The 21,122-nt window shown below is 34.7% G+C and overlaps 4 protein-coding genes across 4 annotated transcripts; all 4 read left to right on the forward strand.

The window, feature by feature from the left end:
- Positions 1-2,007: 2,007 nt before the first annotated feature.
- LOC127082463 (uncharacterized mitochondrial protein AtMg00810-like) lies at positions 2,008-2,562 on the forward strand. The gene has a single exon (XM_051022701.1). The coding sequence runs from the start codon at positions 2,008-2,010 to the stop codon at positions 2,560-2,562; it is 555 nt and encodes a 184-aa protein (XP_050878658.1).
- A 587-nt stretch (positions 2,563-3,149) lies between these two features.
- Positions 3,150-5,176, forward strand: LOC127082464 (uncharacterized). The gene is made up of 5 exons (XM_051022702.1): positions 3,150-3,466; positions 3,556-3,913; positions 3,989-4,455; positions 4,881-5,010; positions 5,069-5,176. The coding sequence occupies exons 1-5, from the start codon at positions 3,150-3,152 to the stop codon at positions 5,174-5,176; spliced, it is 1,380 nt and encodes a 459-aa protein (XP_050878659.1).
- A 3,489-nt stretch (positions 5,177-8,665) lies between these two features.
- On the forward strand, positions 8,666-9,545 carry LOC127087151 (histone H2A.2-like). Its single transcript, XM_051028014.1, has 2 exons — positions 8,666-9,036; positions 9,135-9,545. Exons 1-2 carry the CDS (start codon positions 8,827-8,829, stop codon positions 9,372-9,374), a joined length of 450 nt encoding a protein of 149 aa, XP_050883971.1. The 5' UTR covers positions 8,666-8,826; the 3' UTR covers positions 9,375-9,545.
- Positions 9,546-12,273: 2,728 nt separating this feature from the next.
- LOC127087148 (histone H2A.1-like) lies at positions 12,274-13,073 on the forward strand. The gene is made up of 2 exons (XM_051028011.1): positions 12,274-12,588; positions 12,682-13,073. Exons 1-2 carry the CDS (start codon positions 12,379-12,381, stop codon positions 12,922-12,924), a joined length of 453 nt encoding a protein of 150 aa, XP_050883968.1. The 5' UTR covers positions 12,274-12,378; the 3' UTR covers positions 12,925-13,073.
- The last annotated feature ends 8,049 nt before the right edge of the window (positions 13,074-21,122 follow it).

The raw sequence follows: 21,122 nt of genomic DNA on the forward strand, positions 1-21,122 counted from the left end.
TAATAATGACTTTCAGAGAAGAACAAGAACATAAGAGAGATCCAATCAAGGTAAAGTAATTCACACATTAGACCAGAATGCCCTACATATCTTAAGAAACAAAAAAAAAGATGTATGTTTATTGGTCTGATGATGATAACTCTGAAAGTGAAGTTGAGGATGAAGCTATAAAACATGTAACTGCCTTAACTAGAAGATATGAATCTAATGAAGATTCCTGTGATGAAGAAGTATCTTATGATGAATTGGCTGCCTCTTATAAAGAACTGTGGATCAGAAGTGAAAAAGTTTGTCAGCTCGGAGAAAAACATTAGAAAATTATATCTCAGTTGTAGGCTGAAAAAGAAAAATATATGTTTACCATCTCTGATCTTCAAGATGAGGTGACTCTGTTTACTTCCAAACTTGATAACATGACAAAGTCTGTAAGAATGTTGAACAAGGATTCTGATGTGTTAGATGAAGCTCTGCAAGTTGGGAAAGTGGTCGGAGATCTAAGGGGATATGCTTTAATTATCAATGTTTAAACAAACAAGAAGAAAGCCCTATTACAAAGTTTGTTCTTCTAAAAAGGGAGCTTAGGCTTGTAATGTCTAATCATCTGCCTCAACATCGTGCCAGACATCAGAATACACAAACTGGAGGCAAGCTATTGCGCTGGAGATGTCATTTCTATGGAAAATTTGGTCATATAAAGCCCCCATACTTCAAAATGTATGGCTATTCAAGGCATCTAACACATCCCAGGGCTAATCAAGTGGTAAATAAAACTAAAAAGGAGTGGGTACCCAAGCCTGTCATCACTAGTATCATAACTCACACCTCTCTTAGAGCTTCAACTAGAGAAGACTGGTATTTTAATAGTGGATGCTCTAGACATATGACAGGTGTCAAGAAGTTCTTGGAGGACTTCAAGTCATACTCCATTGGTTATGTCACTTTTGGTGATGGGGCTTAAGGTGAAACTAAAGGAGTTGGAAGACTAGCTTGTACAAGACTCTCGAGTATTGATGATATTTTGTTGCTAAAAGGTCTTACTGCTAATTTAATCAGTATCAGTTAGTTATGTGATCAAGGTCTTAAAGTTAATTTCACTAAATCTAAGTGTTTGGTCACTTATGAGGAGAATGAGGTTCTGGTGAATGGAGTCATGTCTAAGGATAATTGTTACTTATGGACATCTCAAGAAATTATTTGCTCTTCCACATGCCTGTTGCCCAAAGAAGATGAAGTCAATCTATGGCACCAAAATCTTGGACATTTACATCTGAAAGGCATGAAGAATATTGTGTATAAAAAAGCCATTAGAGGTATTCCTAAGCTCAAGATTGAAGAAGGTAAAATATGTGATGAGTGTCAAACTGGGAAGCAAACCAAGATGTCCCATCCAAAGTTACAACATTAGACAACTTCAAAGGTTCTAGAACTTCTTCAAATGGACTTAATGGGGCCCATGCAGGTCGGGAGCCTTGATGGGAAAAGGTATGCCTATGTTGTTGTTGATGATTTTTCAAGATTCACTTGGGTTAAATTCATCAAGGAAAAATCATATGTCTTTGAGGTCTTCAAATATTTATGTCAAAGGCTTCAAAGAGAGAAGGAAAGTGGAATTGTCACAATTAGAAATGACCATGGTAAGGAATTTGAAGATAGCAAATTTTCTGAATTTTGCTCCTCTGAAGGTATTAGCCATGAGTTCTCTTCTCCCATCACCCCTCATCAAAATGGAGTTGTTGAGTGTAAGGATATGACTCTACAAGAATCATCTAGAGTCATGCTTCCTGTTAAGCATCTACCCTACCATTTTTGGGCTAAAGCAATGAGTATTGCTTGTTATATTCATAATAGGGCCACTCTGAGAACTGGTACTCTATCTACTCTCTATAGGCTATATTGTTTGTAGAGTAGCCCATGATAACTCAAATATATGTTGATGAAATTGTGTTTAAAGGGATGTTGAACCAGATGGTCCAACATTTTGTCAGGCATATGCAATCTTAATTTGAGATGAGTCTTGTTGGTGAACTGACTTACTTTCTTGGTCTTCAAGTCAAACAAATGGACGATACTATCTTTATCTCTCAAAGAATGTATGCTAAGAGTATAGTAAAGAAGTTTGGCATGGAAAATGCAAGTCACAAAAGGACACCTGCACCAACCCACTTGAAGCTAACTAAAGATGAAAAGGGTGTAGATGTGGATCAAAGTCTGTACAGGAGTATGATTGGTAGTTTGTTGTATCTTACAGCTAGCAGACCTGACATTACATTTGTTGTAGGAGTGTGTGCAAGATATCAGTCTGAACCCAAAATGAGTCATATTACTCGAGTGAAAAAGATCCCAAAATACATCAATGGGACTAATGACTATGGAATATTGTATTCTCATAATGTAAATCCCATGCTTATTGGATATTGTGATGCAGTTTTGGCAAGTAGTGCTAATGACAGAAAGAGCACTCCTGGAGAATGTTTCTTCTTGGGAAATAATCTAATATATTGGTTCAACAAGAAGCAAAACTATGTGTCATTATCATGGTTGAGGCTAAATATATTGCAGTAGGAAGTAACTGCTCTCAATTAATTTGGTTGAAACAAATGCTAGGGGAATATAATGTTTTTAGCAAGATGTCATGACATTATATTGTGACAACCTAAGTCCTATCAACATATCTAATAATCCCATTCAGCATAATACAACTAAGCATATTGATATTCGTCATCATTTTATCACGGATCTTGTTGAAAACAAAATTGTTACTCTTGAGCATGTAGCCACTGAGAAGCAACTGTCATATATTTTCATTAAAGCTTTGGAAATCAGTTTGAGAAGTTAAAGGATGAATTTGGTATTTGCATGCTTGAAGAATTATATCAATTACTGATATGGAGACATGCAAATGAATTTTTCTCTTCCCTCCATTTAATGGTGTACAAAACTCAAGGAAAATAATTACAAACCTTCCTTATTTTTTGAACACACCATCCTACCTACTCCATTAATATCATTCACGCTACCCTCATCATTCTCACTACTCTCTCTTTGAAATTTATTCTAGGTTACCTTCATCTCACTATCTTCTCTTTGAACTTAATTTCTCTTAATTAAAATTCCAAAATGTCTGAACCTTCTGTCTTAAATCCCAGCAAATGCACCAAAGAGAAATCGAACTTAGGAGTGTCGGTATTGATGTGGATCTTTCTGAAGTTATTATTGATGTTGTTCCTATATCTATGGTTCCTGGCCATGAAACCCCTATAAGGAAGCCTAGAACAACTACTTCGAGAAAGGGTAAGCCCTCTAAAGCAAGTACATCCCCATCTTCATTTATGGTTGTTAGTGATGTAAAAAATATTGAACTCTCTACTTTTGTCAAGAAACCTCATTCGATGATTAGCCTGTCCCTTGATCCTATTAATGACAAACCTAATGTTGATGCTTATTCAAAAGTTATATTGTTCCAAAAGTTATGGGAAATGTTGAGACCTCTGAGAACACTAATAAACCTAGATATGTTACGACTCTGTGTAAATCTAGTATGATTGTTGTTGAAAGATACAATGTTGATAAAAATATTCGTGTTCTAATTTCTCAAGTTTTGGGTATTGAACATAAGACTGGTGTTGTGTCGGATGTCTCCACATCCTTGGCCCAAACCGATAACCCTATTGAAACCCCTCAGGGTAAATCTAACGAAAATGTTTCTACTCAGTCCCCTGAAAAATCAGAAGAAAAAGATGATTCTGATGGCATGTCTGGTGATTTATCTAACAAAGAAGAAAACTCTAGAGAAAAGAAGGATCAATCTATAGACACTGTGAATGTAGGTAATCTGGACTATGATGATGAGCCAATTGGTAAAAAATTGGCTCTAGGAATAGCTAAAAGGTTAAGAAACAGAAAAGGAAAAGCGGTTGAGTCCTCCAGCACGCTCTCTTAATCTCTCAAGAGAAGTACTGATGTTGGACCTACAAAAATATGGATCAAGGTTGTTACTCCTGTCTCTAAGAAGAGATCCCCGAAGAGGAAGGAAGTCCCATATGGTTCTAGTGTGTCTGACTGTGATGTCGAACATGATGTTCAAGACATCATTTCTGCTACAACAAAGCAAACTTCTGGGAAGAAGATTCCAACAAATATTCTTGAAATTTTAGTTGACAACATCTCATTTCACTTTGTGGAGAATGTAGAAAAATGGAAATTTGTTTACCAAAGAATAATGGCCTTAGAAAGAGAACTTGAGAAAGTTGCTTTTGAGTGCAAAGAAACGATAAGTCTGATTCAAGAAGCTGGATTAATGAAAAGTGTGACTGGCTTTGACAAGTGTTATGAAATGCTTGTTAAAGACTTCATTGTGAATATCTCTAAGGAGCGTGATAACAATAGGAATAAGGAGTTTAGAAAGGTGTATGTAAGAGGAAGATGTATGAACTTTGCTCTTGAAATCATAAATAGGTTTTTGGGCTGAAGTGAAGAAGAATAAGCTGAAGTGGAGGTTTCTGACAATGTCATTTGCAGAGAAATTACGACAAAGCAAGTAAAGGAATGACCTAGAAAAAGGAACTTGTCAGCAGGTTGCTTGAGTGTGAAGTATGCATTATTTCACATAATTAGAGCTACTAATTGGGTGTCAACCAATCATACTTTCAACATTGCTACAAGATTGAGTAAGTTAATTTATATTGTAGGTACCAAAATAAATTTTGACTTTGGATCCTATGTCTTTAAACAAACAATGAAGCATGTCGCCTCCTTCGTTGAGAAGATGCATATAGCCTTCCCCTCATTAATTAGTGGTGTTATACTGAGTCAACATCCAAGTATTTTGCTCAATTTTGATAGTGCCTGCAAAAGAGATCCCCTTTGTCATTACATTGTAGGTTATTTATGGGGAAACATGTTCTAGATATTGTCATGACATCTGGACAGAAACCCACCGATTCTACTACTGAGACTGGAATCCTTGATGAACTAAAAGACACCTGCAAAACCTTGGATGAAACTATCAAAGTGTGTACCGAAAGAAAGAGCAAGCTTGAGATCCTGATAAAGGATATGTTTGAAGAAGGGACTGAGGGAAAATCTGGAAGGTGATAATGCGGATGAAGAAGGTGCTAAAGAAGAAGGTGCTAATACTAGTGATGATGAAGAGACAACTAACATTGATGAAGACTGAAGTGCTCTGGGTCTTATGTGTTTTTTTGTGCTTCTAGTTATTTTTTGTGGGCTATGCCCTGAATGTTTATGCATTTTATGTGCCCTTGGTGTGTAACTTAACTGATTGATTGCTCTGCCACATCTAAGTTTGATTGTGTTTGTCAATTGTGTAGCTAAAGAGGGGGAGTAGTTATGTGGTTTTTTTTATAGCCCTACCATGACTCTTGCCCCTTGAGGGGGAGTAACTCTTACCCCTGTCCTGCTACTCAGGAGGGCATGTGCTTTTCAAGCTTTTGGTGATAGGCTAGTTCGTGTGGGCTACTTGTTTTAATGAAGTCAGGTCAAATGTCTTGACATCCTGACTGGGAGAATTTATTTTTCTCTTAAGCAGGTTCTTCATGTGATAGTTTAATTCTCTTTGATGTGAGACTATGTTTTTTTTTCTTGCTGCGCTTGCCACTATTGTTTTAGGTTTGAAGAAGATCATGTTTTTTTATGCTTATGTGTTATTTACATTGCTCCTTATTACTGTGATCTTTACATTATTTCTAGTAGGGCTATGCAAGGGTTGTTTTAGCCAAAATTTGTCAAAGGGAGAGACTGTTAAGTCTGGTGTGTAGTGATTGGCTGCATTTTGGAAAAACATGTGTTCAAGCAAGATGTTGGACTAGATGTCCTAACATGTTGGTTCAACATCTTGCTTGAGTACATGTTTTTCCAAAATGCAGCCAATCACTACACATCATAATTAACATCAACTTCGAAAATGTTCATGGTCCTATGCTTTAATGCATGTTGTTTTTCTCATTAGTCGTCTGCCTACTCTGGTTCTTAATCAGAAACCCCCTTATGAGCTGTTTTTCAAACAACCTTATGTTTTTCTTGACCTAAATGTGTTTGGTTTTCTCTCATTTGCATACACTCTCATGCAAAAGAGAAGAAAACTTGACCCAAGAGCAAGAAGGTATATTTTTTTGAATTACAAAATCGACACAAAAGATTATGTTTTATTCAATTTTCACACACATACTATTTTTATCTCTATAAATATAATTTTTCACAAAAAATATATTTCCTTATCCCAATTCTACATCTAACATAACAAACACTAATCCTGCTGATAATCTTCACCCTACATGTTTTAGTGATTCCTTTTTAACCTATTTCATGACTCTCTCTTCCTAAATCAATCCCACTTATGATATTCCTTTTAACTTTGACATTGATTTTGTCTCCGGTCATTTAAAAGAATCATAATTAAGAAAATATTCTAGAATATCTAAATCCCATACTTACATGATTCAATGTTATAGTATTACCACTAATATTTTATACCCCTTATCCAAATTTATTAGAACATAATAAAATGAGTCATATAACAATTAGTAAGAGCAAAGTTAAAGTTACAAAAAAAACTGAAAAAATGTATTTTAGAAAAAAAATAAACTACTCAAAAAAATTATGTTTTTCTCTTATACATTTGTTATATTTGATGAAGGATTAAATATGGTTTTGGTCATATTAAATATTGCGAATTTCGTTTTTAGTTCCTCAAATTTTTTTCTCTAAGTAAAGGTCCCTCCAAAATTTTCCATCCATACAATTGGTCCGTCTCGTCAACTCTCATTAACAAATGCTGATGTGGCATGTCGCGTTTAACTTTTTTTGATGATTGAACATACACGTGGCAATGCCAGTGTGACAAAAAATGCTAACATAGATGCCGCATGACAACTTCTTCCATTTTGTATTTGTTATTCACTAACATTATAACGACGGGAAGACCATCGCTAAAAATCGTTTTTTTTATGAGTTAAAAATCGTTTTTTTTTCATGATTTTTTACATGAAATTTTATAACCTTATAAGTAACTCTCACATGAAAATTGATTTTTTTTTACTTGAGAAGAATTAAATATGATTTTTTAATGTCGATTTTTTATGAAACGAAAACAACGCAAATATTGACCTATGATTGAATTTTGAGATGATATTTTTCAGAGACTTATTTAATAATACATAAAATAGATCTGCAAAGTTTCATGACATTCAGAATAAGTCTTATTTCGATCAAAAAATCAAAATAAATCGTGAGTTATTCAGAATGGCATGAACCTTTGAAGATCCTTTTAATGTGTTATTATATAGGTCTAAAAAAATATTAGCTTAAAATTCAATCCTATCTCAATATTTATGTTGTTTTCATTTCATAGAAAATCAGCGCTTAAAGAATTCATATTTAATTTCTATCATGTAAAAAAAATTCAATTTTTATAGGAGATCCTTATAATATGATAAACATTCATATCAAAAATCATAAAAAAAAACATATTCTAGGTCATAATAATGGTTTTCGCCTCTTGAATATATATATATATATATATATATATATATATATATATATATATATATATATATATATATATATATATATATATATATATATATATATATATATATATATATATATATATATATATATATATATATATATATATACGGGTTTCAATAGAAAAATCAAAATAAATCGAGACTTATTCGAAATTCCGTGAAACATTCGAGATCCATTCATGTATTCTTAGATAGATTTCTTAAAAGAATTATAAAGTCCAAAAAAAATATTAACTTAAAATTCAATCATATGTCAACGTTTGCGTTGTTTCCGTTTCATAGAAAATCAACGCTTAAAAAATTCATATTTAATTTATCTCATGTAAAAAAATAATCAATTTTTGTGAGAGTGATCTTTATAATGAGATAAACATTCATAAAAAAACCATTAAAAAAATTTAGGTCATAAGAATGATGTGTTTAAATTAGTTAGGAATTAAGTTATGAGTTATTGAAAATTAGTTCCGGATTAGCTACAAATTATGTGTTTATTCATGATGTTCCTATTAATGACCATTTTTCCATGGCTATAATTTTAATAAATTATAATAATAAAGAAATGGAATAAATTGCGACGTAATTTTTTACCACGCTGATATTGTGAAGTGTATTCTCAATCATTCAAAAAAATTATGTTAATGAAAGTTGACGACATAGACCGAAATTTGATATATTTATAGGGACCACAAATTTATTTAATCTTTTAATAAAATTTCAAGAATCATTTGTATTAATTTTATTTAAGGATATACAAAAACATAAATTGAGGAGAGTTAAAACATGCTAAAAATATATTAAGTCGATTTAGTTGATAGTCATGAAAGAACATTTAAGTACAAAAACTCATGATCGAACTCTGATCATCAAATTTATTCATTTTAAAAATTAAATTCCAACTATTAAACCAATGAAAAAGAAAAAGAAAACAAAAAAGGATATGGTTCCAAGAAAAACTAAAATACACCAAAATTATGTTTTGTTTTTATTATTATATTATTATAAATAAGAACGGATCCTTGCTTACTTCATACTAATAGATCAAAAAGGTAATTATGTACTGGCTTCCTATTGGTCTATTTTAAAGCGCACGGATAGTAGATAAAACAAATTTACATCCGTAGATATCTCCAATCTAACGTTCAGTATTTACTTCACACCCATTCTCACAGCACCGAGACACTTCAATAAAACCGCGCTAACATTTCACAGTTTAAACCACCTTCCCTCTTCTCAACTCATCTTTTCCTTTTACTGAAAATCTGAACTAAATCTCATCACAATGGACGCAAGCAAACAAACAAAGAAAGGAGCCGGAGGAAGGAAAGGAGGAGGACCAAGGAAGAAGGCGGTCACAAGATCCGTCAGAGCCGGACTTCAATTTCCAGTTGGAAGAATCGGTCGATTCTTGAAGAAAGGTAGATACGCTCAGCGTGTTGGTACCGGTGCTCCTGTTTACTTGGCCGCTGTTCTTGAATATCTTGCTGCTGAGGTGAATTTCAATTTCCCTCTTTTTTTTAATCTTTAACTGCTATTAATTAGGGATATTGAGTTTTAGATCCTAATTTTTGTAATTTGCTTTTCGTGAAGGTTCTTGAGTTGGCTGGAAATGCAGCACGTGATAACAAGAAGAAAAGTATCAGTCCAAGGCATTTGTTGTTGGCTGTGAGGAACGATGTAGAACTTGGAAAATTGCTTGCTGGTGTTACCATTGCTCACGGTGGTGTTCTTCCTAACATCAACCCAGTGTTATTGCCCAAGAGAAATGAAAACGCTGCCAGTACTCCCAAGTCTCCATCAAAGGCCAAGAAATCTCCAAAGAAGGCTTAGATAGATGACTTTAGATGTTAGGTTTTGTTTCTTCCTTTTTGTTGTGATGATATGTAAAACCCCTATGATGGAGCAGGGATATATTAACTTATACCAACCGATGTAATTCAATAGTCTCTGAATTTTCTGACTAGTATTATTCATCAATGAAAACGATTTGTTTTCTGTTAATTGCGTTGTTTAAGAAGTTCAAATGGTTTGGTGTTGATAAATCATGTGCAATTCGATCAGTTGTTATCTTAAACATTTATGGTTTTGATAAATCATATGCAAACGATCAACAAATTTGTGTAAGGTTGGTGCATCTTTTTTTTTTCTTCTCTCTGATGGTATCTGTAAGTATATTTGTGACTGCTCTTTCCATGAGATATGATATTTTAAGCCAGAATACTTCCAATTACAAGTAATTCGTCTACATGCATAAACTCTATGTTGAGACTTCTTTGTGCATTTGGAATATCCAATGTGTTGTAGGAATTGATCAATTCTCTTGTTTAAATATATTTGTCTTTATCTTTTTTAAATTCTAAAAGATATAGTGATGTCCCGAAGTTAATATTACCATATTTGAGGTGTCAAAACCATATGTATGATCAAAATTCTTTGAAGAATAGTGGTCTATAATTTTAGTTTTGATAATAACATCTGAATAAGAAAAAAATGTTTTCTCGAATATGTATTCCATGTGTACACATGTATTTTGATAGTAAAAGAAATCAAAGCTTTCTTAGAATTAAAAATGAAAAATGGTTCTATGTGTTTAAAGTTATTTTGAATAGTAAAAGAAAGCAAAACTTTCTTAGTATAAATAATGAAGCAAACTCTATTGTTCAATTTGACACTATTTTGTCTAATCAAAGGAACAAAGCCTCACTTTTTCTTTAACCATTTCATCTAGCCAAAGAAACAAGACATCATTTATTTTGACACCATTTCTTCTATGAATCTCCGGTAAGGATCTAGCCTTTCTTTGAGAAATACTTTGGATCATCTCTTCAATGCTACAAATATTAAAGCCTTGGTTGGCATCTTCCAAAGATCACACTTCAATGCTACAAATATTGAAACTTTGGTTGACATCTTCTCAAGATAAAAGTTAGTATTGTCTTGAAGATTTCAACTTTAATTTCTTAAAGAATAATTTCTAAATCTTTTCAAGCTACACGCGATAAAACCGTCAAAATAGTACAAGTTGTATGCAATATTTTGACACTGAAATATAATTTCTGAAATAACTCAATTCCCAAGGAATATACCATGAAAAGGTATAATCATACTAATGTTTATAAATATAGGACAAGAATGCAAATCAAATTGTCATGATCTATCAAAGCAATGGTTAAGTGTCCAAGGTGTGTATCCAAAAAAAATTGTTGATTCATGATACATCATTTATAGTATTTAAGAATAAGAGAGAAATTCATTTATAATAGAGTCAAATTTGATGCCTTGAGTATTGGTGAAAGTGTATATCATCTGCAATTTATCCATGTTATCATCAAGATACATTTACACATGTGAAAACAAATTATAAGATTTTGTTCTCACCAAAGATTTCTCTCCTCTCCGTGCGACTCACTACACTCACAATGACGCAAATATCAATTTGCTTCTTCCTCTACAGGGAAGGCGACACCTTACTATACTGAATCTTTCTTCATAACCAAAATCTTGGTATAGGAAATGCAAATCCTCCATCATAACCTCTTCAGCAGATAGGGGACCTAGTTTGAGTCAAACACCACCATCAGAGGATATCACTGGTGATCATAAAACCTCAATCTTTTAGCTTGATTTAGAGAAATAACTTGATCAACCATCTTGGGCATCTATGTCTGCTTGAGTTAACTTCAATCATTGCATCTCTTCAAGCTTGTTATTATCAGATGTTGTCATCATCAAAACCACGATGTTATCGGGGTTAGATATATCTTACTTATCTATGAGCTTTGATCACTTCTTGATAATACGTGTAAGCACATAGGTCAACGCTTACGATGATGAATTGCACTCTAGCAGTCACATAAGAACTCAAAGTTCTATTACTCCACACCCACTCTTGTAGAAATTTCTTTATCCATAAAGGTGCAATATAAGCTTTAGTTGCCACAATATACTTAGTCTTAAAGAGTAAAAATTGCAAAAATTATCTTTAATGATTTTGTTAGTCGAAATCCAGAAGAAAAAAAATACAAGACAAGACAAGACAAACATGTTCGAAGGTGCGAGGTTAAAACTATGATTCCCTTCAAAGAATACGACAAAAAAGACATGATTAATGGATCAAATTCGTTTTACCTCTTTTACTAATAACGATGTATGAAAACCTGACTTGTCTCTCTTCAATAATGATAAAAAGCCTTTTAGAATGTCTTTAGGACACAATTTTTGTTTCTTTTGTTTTTATTATCTATATTAATTTTTAAATTTTTTAATGTAAAATTATAAATTCCATAATAATAGCATTATCAAAATATCTTTCACATAGTTATAGTAATAACATAAAAAATATCAACATTTAATTAAATTAATTTGATTTTTTTACTCAATTAAATTAGTTTGACTAAAATATAAATCCTTGTTATTATTTATTCATGTTACTTAATTATATGTTAAACGATTATCAAAAAATGATTTTTAAATATGTAATACTAGTTCATTATGGAATATGGATTCATTGTGGTAGTGTGTAGTAACTTAACTTCCCTCATTTTAAAATGGAAAGTGCCTAGATGTTACAAAGTGGATGTGCCATGGTATAAAGACATTGGTACATTTTAGAAAACGCGGATCGCCACGTAGATAATCGTCACCCGTAGATATATTTCCAATCGAACCGTCAAAATTTCTTTGTTTTAAAAATCCACGAGGATCGCCACGGTGTTCTAAACACTACTATAGTATATAACCTTGCCAACAATTCTTAAATTCACAAATCACCACAATTCATCAACATCCGATTCCAACAAAGCACCGAAATCTCAACAATAATCTAGTGTTCGAAATGGACGCAAGCAAACAGACCAAGAAAGGAGCAGGAGGAAGGAAAGGAGGAGGTCCAAGGAAGAAGTCAGTGACCAGATCCGTTAGAGCTGGTCTTCAATTCCCAGTTGGAAGAATCGGTCGATTCTTGAAGAAAGGTAGATATGCTCAACGTGTTGGTACTGGCGCTCCTGTTTACTTGGCTGCAGTTCTCGAATATCTCGCTGCTGAGGTAAATTTCATTGTCCCTCTGTTTATCATTCTTAATTGATTTTAGTTAAGAATTTTGAGTTTGAAACCCTAATTTTGAATTGTGTTTGTGAAGGTTCTTGAGTTGGCTGGAAATGCAGCACGTGACAACAAGAAGAAAAGTATCAGTCCAAGACATTTGTTGTTAGCTGTGAGGAATGATGAAGAGCTTGGAAAATTGCTTGCTGGTGTTACCATTGCTCGTGGTGGTGTTCTACCTAACATCAACCCGGTGCTTTTGCCTAAGAGGACTGAAAGTGCTGCTGCCAGTACTCCTAAGTCTCCATCAAAGGCCAAGAAATCTCCAAAGAAGGCTTAGAGTAGTTTTCGGATTTGTGTGTATAACTGATCTCTAGGTCTTTCTTATGTAGCATAATGATTTATTGCTATTAGAGAAAATGTAATTCGAGTTCACTGTCCTCTGATTAAGTATAATATGATAAATTCAGTCGAAACAACTTGCTTCAACTTTTTAGTTTCCACCTCTATGTGAGTCATAAATGTTTTTTTATCTTGTTTTTTTAACATATTCGATGAAATACATGCCTGTATTTCCTCGTTGTTGAATTGGAAGTTAATTGAACGGTTTATATTTAAAAGACTACATTTAACGATGAGTTATGCTGCTTTTTTAAATTTGCCATTGATGTTTTCTTACTTGGTGCTCTAGATTAATTATTTGAAGAAATGTTACCTAAAGAAACAATCACATCACAAGTAAACTTGGTTAATTATTAAAATATTATAAATCTTTTTTTTATATATATAAATATTATCTTTCTTTTAATGCAAATTAAATCATATAAATTGGTGGGTAAATTTTAGATTGGTTATTTATAATTAGTATTGGAGTAAGATTAATTAACATTGCTTTTGAATTAAGATTGGTTATTTTATATTTATATATATATATATACGTATTTTTTTATTTGGATCTTTGTTTGAATACAATTGATTGTATTTCATGTTAATTTATGAAATATTTCAATCATATTTTAAATATTACAGTTATATGATTGGAGTAAATAATAATCAGTATTAATTTTTATGAATGATTTCTTATTTAAATCTCTGAATTTTTTACTCAAATACATAATATTTTTAAAAAAAAATCATAAATAATCCAGTTTTCAAACAAATTTTCAATCTACCCCAATTTTTTTAAAAATAAAAAATCTTAAGGTATAAGTGCTAGATCAATTGACGCATACCCTTAATTTTTATGAGGGAGCGCCAATTGAACTGACAACATTGCATTGTGTTGTCAATCCAATTGACGCCCATGTTTATAAAGTGAGAGGAGGTGCCAATTGATAAGACGCCTCAGTGTAATGTGCATTTGTTTTTAATAAAGGTGTTGTATGATTCATTTTTACATAGTTTTTTCGTCATATTGCAAACAGGTTTGGTGTTCGTCGCCGCTATGGAAAAATGATTTATTTGAGAGATAAACCTCCGATGTTGATGCTCTTCTGGAACATCTGTCGTTTCGATCAACTAAAGAGGGAGCTGGTTCGTTGGTTAGATGTAAAAATGCCAAAAGGGAAAAAATTTAGAAGTATTGAGAGACTCGATAATATATTTGGTAGGGTGCGAGTAAAAAGTGATAAGGATATTAGGGAAATGATGTTTGGACCAGATGACATCAGTTTGATTGTTGTAATCAGTTAGAAATATTGTTTTTAAATATTATGGTTAAGTATTTTTATCTGTATTCGATATTTGTTTTTTGTGTTGTTTATTTAGACTTGTTTTATTTTAAGTATGCTTATGTTAGAGTGATGTTGTTGCAAAAAGTTAATGTTATATAAAAATCCAAGGTTACAAAAATTGAAAGGAGGTACTAAATTATGATCTAGAGGTTACTCCTAGATTGTGACATTTCTATTCTAATAAGCTTGCTGTTTGACCGTCCTTTTTTCTTTCTTCGCATCTCATCGTTGTGTCAAACTATTTTCTCTTCATATGGAGGCCACTGTTTCTCCATTGCTAGCATTAAGAAGCTTTTGCTATAGACATTTATACTGATAATGGCCTTGTAAACATCAGATAGATGGCTATAAGCGTCTTGGCGAGTATGTGTGCATGCCGCAATGACATGAGAGCAAGGAATACGGAAGGTCTGGAACTTTCCACAGTAGCACCAACTTCTGTTTAGTCTGATAGCATAGGATAAATTTGACCTCCCGTCGTTGTGGTCTATTGTTTCCTGTACACTGAAATTTTGCCTATGATGGTCAAAGATTGTAACTTCGTGTGTGCTAGCTTTAATAGTTTCCTCTTTCATCACTTTCATACAACATTCACTGAATAATTGACTTGACATTAACACTCCACTCCATCTTTCACCTTTGGTTGCGAAGGTAGATGCCAACCTAATATAGGTTGTTCTGACAAATGCGGTTATTGGTAGATTTCTAATGCCTTTGAATATGTCGTTCATGCATTCCACAAGGTTTGTTGTCATGTGGCCCCATCGACAACCTCTGTCAAATGCCCTTGTCCACTGCTCTAATGGTATGTTATCCACTTACCTTCCTGCATCTGCATTAGACAATCTAATTTTTTCGCGGTAATATTGAAATGACGGTTGAGTTAGAGAATACCCTACATTCACCACTTTTTTTGCGAAGGTTCTTGTCTTTGATTGCACGCATGAAGTTTTGTGCGACATGTCTAATGCAATAGACATGGGTAGAAGGAGGATCATATCATCCGTAATCATGGTTATTGTAAGCACTCTCAATGGCAAAATGTCTATCTGAAATCAAACAGAGATTGGCTTGTGGAGCGACATATGTTCTGAGATGACGAAGGAAGAAGCCCCAACCACCAACGGTTTTACCTTCAACTAGAGCAAAGGCAATGGGAAAGACATTATTGTTGTCGTATTATGCAACAACCATAAGCAAAGTACCATTGTATTTTTCGTATAACCATGTTCTATCAATTTGAATAATAGGCTTAGAGAATGTAAAACCTTTGATGCATGGTTGAAACGCCCAAAAGAGGCAGTGAAAGATTCTATTTCCTGCAACACAAGTTTCGTCTGGCGTAAATGCTGACAATGTCTCCATAATTGCAACAATTCCTGGATCGTATGTTTTAAATGCCCATAAAAACCGTGGCAATTCTTTGTATGAATCCTTCCAGTTGCCGAATACCTGTTCAACAACCTTTGTCCTTGCAAACCATGCTTTCTTGTAAGATAGAGTATAATTATATCTTGTGACGATATGAGATATTATTATACTCAACTTCACTGATGGGTCTTTGTTAACAAGCGGTAAAATGTCTCGACATATCGATTCATTGCTTAATTTACAATGATCTTGTACAACATTACTGGCAATGCAACTGTGAGGTGGGTATATAGAAGTTATCTCCCAAGAATCGCTTCTCTTCTTTTGAGGTGCAGCCAACCGAAACTTGTAAAGGATGTTACGACATTTGATGACATACCTTCTCAAATCAGTGCATTCAACGGTGAAATCAACAGAATTATTCATGTGAATTTTTTTGATAGCTCACACACATTCTTCTTTAGTGTGGAACACGTCTCCCATTTTTAACTAACCTTCTGATCATAGATACGGGTTTTGAAAAACACTGTTGAATGTTTCATCGTCATGCAGATACATGTTTATCATATGTCGAGGCGGATTATATACAAGACTTGGAGGTAATGGTGCTGGATGATCGTCATCTTCAATGTTGTTGTTCAACATATGATCGACCTGTGTCTCAGTTTCTTCTTCTTCTTCATCAACGACATTGACTTCTGCTTTTGCTTCTAGGTCGACTTCATCTGAGTTTTCTGAATCAAATTCATTAGATTCAACTTAATTAGTAATCTGAGATTGCTGAGATGATATACTTTGTTGAAGAGTAATATATAACTCAATAGAGTTGCAACCAAAATGCTCATGACTAACAAACATATATTCAACATCTTCATCGTCTCGTACCTTTAGCGGGTAAATGTTACATTTACTGTTCTCGAAATAAATTGGATATTGATTCGTGATTTGTGACACAATACCAGATCCTATGCATGATACTATTCATTTTTTAAATGCAAGAAATTTGAATTTTGTCTTGATTATAAGTCAGATAGTACCGGTGTTTCAAAAACAAAACCCGTATACATCACACTCATATGTCTCACTGTTGCAGTGAGCATTGATAATATATTTGGGTGCAAACGACATCATAATATTTGTACATGGGCGCCAGTTCATATGACGCATTGCAGACCTCAAGATTCTGCATTGCATGCAAATAGCCATGTGGCCTATGTCAAGACCATGCATGCATGCAAGCTGCCACGACCTAGGAGGCACCAATCCATATGGCACTAACATTGAAAGTTTGCATGTGCAAGCCAAACCAATTGGCGCCTGCATGTAAGCCCATTACTCAATGCATGCAATAATCACTTCTTCATCACCAACAATCACTTCTACATCTGCAACAACCACTCTTTCATCTGCAACAACCACTGTTTCATCTACAACACTATGAAAAAATGTCTCTGCTCACTATGGGTGAATCGCATAAAGGCACAGTTGCAAACATAACAACTTATGTAAGCGTTTACTTCCTGTATTATTTTTCAAACACAATTTTTTATAAAGTAACTTATTTTGTCGTTTATTTTTTAGGATGTTTCTAGGTTTCAAACTTGTGTCAACGAATTTGTCCACATGGACACGATGATTCAACCTTATGTCGAACTCGCCGGTTTTGGACATGCAAGCAAAATAATGTCTTGGTCGGTTGATACTAAATTTATTCTTGAATTGTGTGAAATATGGTGTCCTGAGACACAAACATTCTGGTTTCCAACCGGTGAATGTACCGTGACGTTAGAAGATGTCTACACGTTATTGTGATTGCGTATCGAAGGTAAGGCGATAATTGGTAAAACCAACTATGCGAATTGAAATTCTGGTGTAGTCAGTATTCAGATGTTCTACTTCAAGTCATGACATCTGATCTAACATTGTACTTATTACAGCAAGACAGTTATTACACTCTGTACTATTGTGCACCTTTTCACAGTGTCACAACCTCTCCTTCTATGTCATCCTATAGAGGAGGAACAATTTGTTATGGGCACCATAACATTCATTACTGTTGTTTTCCTACACAGTTATCAGCACGATGTCTCAATCCTGTTTTGGACATCATCTGTTACATTGTTCCAGTTTGTTGGTCATGTACTTGTATTTCCTAGATTAAAGGTTGTAACAAGTTAAACTAATCTCCACTTATTAAGGAGCTAACAAATAGATTATTTGTTAGGTTCATTAATTGTAGCTTAGTTGTTAGTTTCCTAGATTTTAGATCAGCTGGTGGATTCCTGAAGAATAGCCTGAGAAAAATCCTGAAACAGAAAAACTAACCATCCAACAATATAGCATATGCTGTCAGGAATGAATGTCACAGCATTCCGTCTGACATCCAAGCCCAGAACCATATGCTCAGTCTGTTTAGTTCCTGAACACAGACTGCTAAATTTGCTGTACTGTAAAAGACCAACCAGTCTCTACTTCAGTATCAGCTTACTGGAAGAACTGTCAAGACATCCAGTTTGACAATTTCACACTGCTCTTTTGGCCAGGTCTGATATGCTTTTTAGAATCAGACTTTACTACATACTGAACTGAATTCATCAGCTTATTAAACAGTATGTGCTGTGGTTGATGAATGTCAAAACATTCTGATTGACATTCCAGCAGAAGGCTATGTATCAGGTTTGTTATTAACTTGATTGGCAGACTGTAACACAACCTGAATTATGGCAGACATGATTATAACATGCAGTAGGTAAACAAACACAGGAAATTGTTAACCCAGTTCAGTCCAACATGACCTACATCTGGGGGCTACCAAGCCAGGAAGAAGATCCACTATCAGTAGTATCAATTCAGAGTTAAACTCCCCCGTTTACAACTCATCACTTAATCCCTACCCAATGCAATCTATACCTAGGAACTCCTAGATAGAAACCTCCAGTTTCCATTCCTATCACTACAAATACAATGTAATGTGCAAACACCTTGAACTTGCTTCACAGCTTCATTCAAGAACATAATTACTCTTGCCTACAGGCTTTGAGTAACAAACACTCTCAGGTTTACCACTGAGAAACACATGGTAACCTTCCCACAGATTGGGAGGTTTACCTTACACACACCCTTAAAAATTCATTCTAAGAGGCTTACAAAAACTAGATTACAATCAGCTATTTATAACCTAATCACCCAACTGGATTTGGGCCTTCAGAAAATTGCAGCAGACTTGTTCTTGCTGTTGCAACTTCAGCAGAAAAATTCTGCTACAAACAAGGTCTTCAAGTTCCTAAATTCTCTCCATATATATCTCCATATTTAGAGCCTATATATATTCTGATTTAGTCTTCAAGACCTCCACAAGGGAGTTAGGATATTCACCAGATATCCTTGCTGATCCCATGACATATACTGAATTAATTAATTCAGTTTCCTACACATGTGCGATGTCACAGACCTGATGTCGTGACATCGTACATGACATGTTGGTCCAGATGTTGAATTTCTTCAACCCAACATATTAAAACAACAGAGGTGATTACATTATTTGTTTTCTAAAATTAATGCCAATCCTGAGGTATTAACAATCTCCCCCTTTGGCAAATTTTAGCTAAAACAAATAATCCTCTGTTATTATCTCCCCCACCATGAACACCAATGTTGGTGTACATGAGGAAGAAGAGGGACAATACTCAGTTGTACCAGAACCCTTCCCCTCAACCGGAGAGCTTCCAGAAGAATATGTAATGCTGAGTACATAGACAATGTAACTCAGATCACAAGGCACAACCGTCTTCTTAACTCAGATCACAAGACACAAGTGGAAACCCCAGTTGGTGGATTTTGTGCCTGATGCCAACTTCTGTTTGTTGCCACATCCACAGTTGGCTTTCTTCTGGTACATTCTCATCCCCAGGACTATATTTCTCTCCCCCTTTTTAGCTAAACATTTGTAAAGGAAGCCCTCACAAAACCAGATCCAGGCGCAGCTTGCCCAAACCTTAACATACCCCATGATTCTGAGAATGGAGTGTTTTTCTTGTGAGAGGAAGAGGGTTATTGCATCCTTTAAATAGCCCTGCCTGTGCCTAGGAATTTCCGGTAGCAATAAATGCTTGGTCAAGATGCATTTATTTTTGCTGAGAAACAGTCAGAGAATCACCAACAAAATCTCAGACTATCTTTGAATACCTTTTATAGCTCTTGACTGTTTCTTTTCCAAAACAGCCGTTCCAGTGCATGGAGACCATTCCATATATGCAGTCAGACACGTTGCACGCGATGTCTTAACATTCCTGCATTTAGCCTGTATTCAACTTAGACCTCTGTCATACCTCCAGACACCTAGCACTGCTACAGCCAACTTTCCACACTTCAGTTGATGGTTACTCCCCATGTACCACACAGCTGTAGCCATCAGGCTTATTCTGGTTTATCAGACATAGCCACATCACCCTCATAATTCCTAATGACTTTAAGATTCAGAAGGAATTAACAGCAATGTCCAGGGCAATGTCATGACATCCGGTCAGACATTCTTCTGCTCACTCAGCCTTTACACCATCACAGCTTCCTGATGACTACCTTGTCATCTGAGAGCACACAGACCGCAAGCTTGGTGATTGCTTGCAGCACAAAGGCACAACTCCCCCTGTCATGGACAACCTACTCTCTTGGAGGTCACACATGATCATATCCAACACCCCAAGGTTGAACCTTCACATACTTCCTGATTCAAAGAGATTCCAGACCACTTGATGAAAGGAAAACATAAGACGCATCTTCATGTCTTCAAGAGCGCACCCTCTGTCCAACCCTCTTGGCTGAACACATCCACACTCTGTGTCAATTTCTCTTCTAACCAGAACAGAAGATCACTTCACAAGATGTTTGAACATCAGCTGAGACTTCCTTCACAGCATCACAGGGAGCACTATCTGATAGACTTCAGATATTACTGAGTCCTCAGCTTGGGCCAGAGGAACCCCGACATACATTGGGATATATACACTCTCATCCCACTACCAGAGACAGTCTTCCATAGATAGCTCAGAACTTCTACCACAAGCTCCAAGGGATGAATGGAAGTCCCTCCTTTTGTCTTCAACTTCCTACTTTTCTTCTCGAAAGTAATTAGTCTCAGACCTTACTCAAGAATAATCTGCTGCCATATGTTGATTATCTTGATTCTTAGAACTCACTTCTGAGATAGACCAAATGCCACTGGTTGATTACCTCCTTCATGAATCCTCATATGAAAAGGTCAAATGCTGCTTTTTGACCTCCCCAAGTTTATCAGACTTCTCCCAAAGATATTCTGACCTTTCAAGTGAGACTTGAACTTCAAGCTTTTGAAGTATCCAATCTACAACCCTGTAGACCTTTCTATCTCAAGTTGATGTGCCACTTCATCAACAAAAAATCTGATGCAGAACCGAAT

The sequence above is a fragment of the Lathyrus oleraceus genome, chromosome 5 (assembly GCF_024323335.1).
Source record: "Lathyrus oleraceus cultivar Zhongwan6 chromosome 5, CAAS_Psat_ZW6_1.0, whole genome shotgun sequence".
In the NCBI taxonomy this organism is placed as follows: Eukaryota; Viridiplantae; Streptophyta; class Magnoliopsida; order Fabales; family Fabaceae; genus Lathyrus; species Lathyrus oleraceus.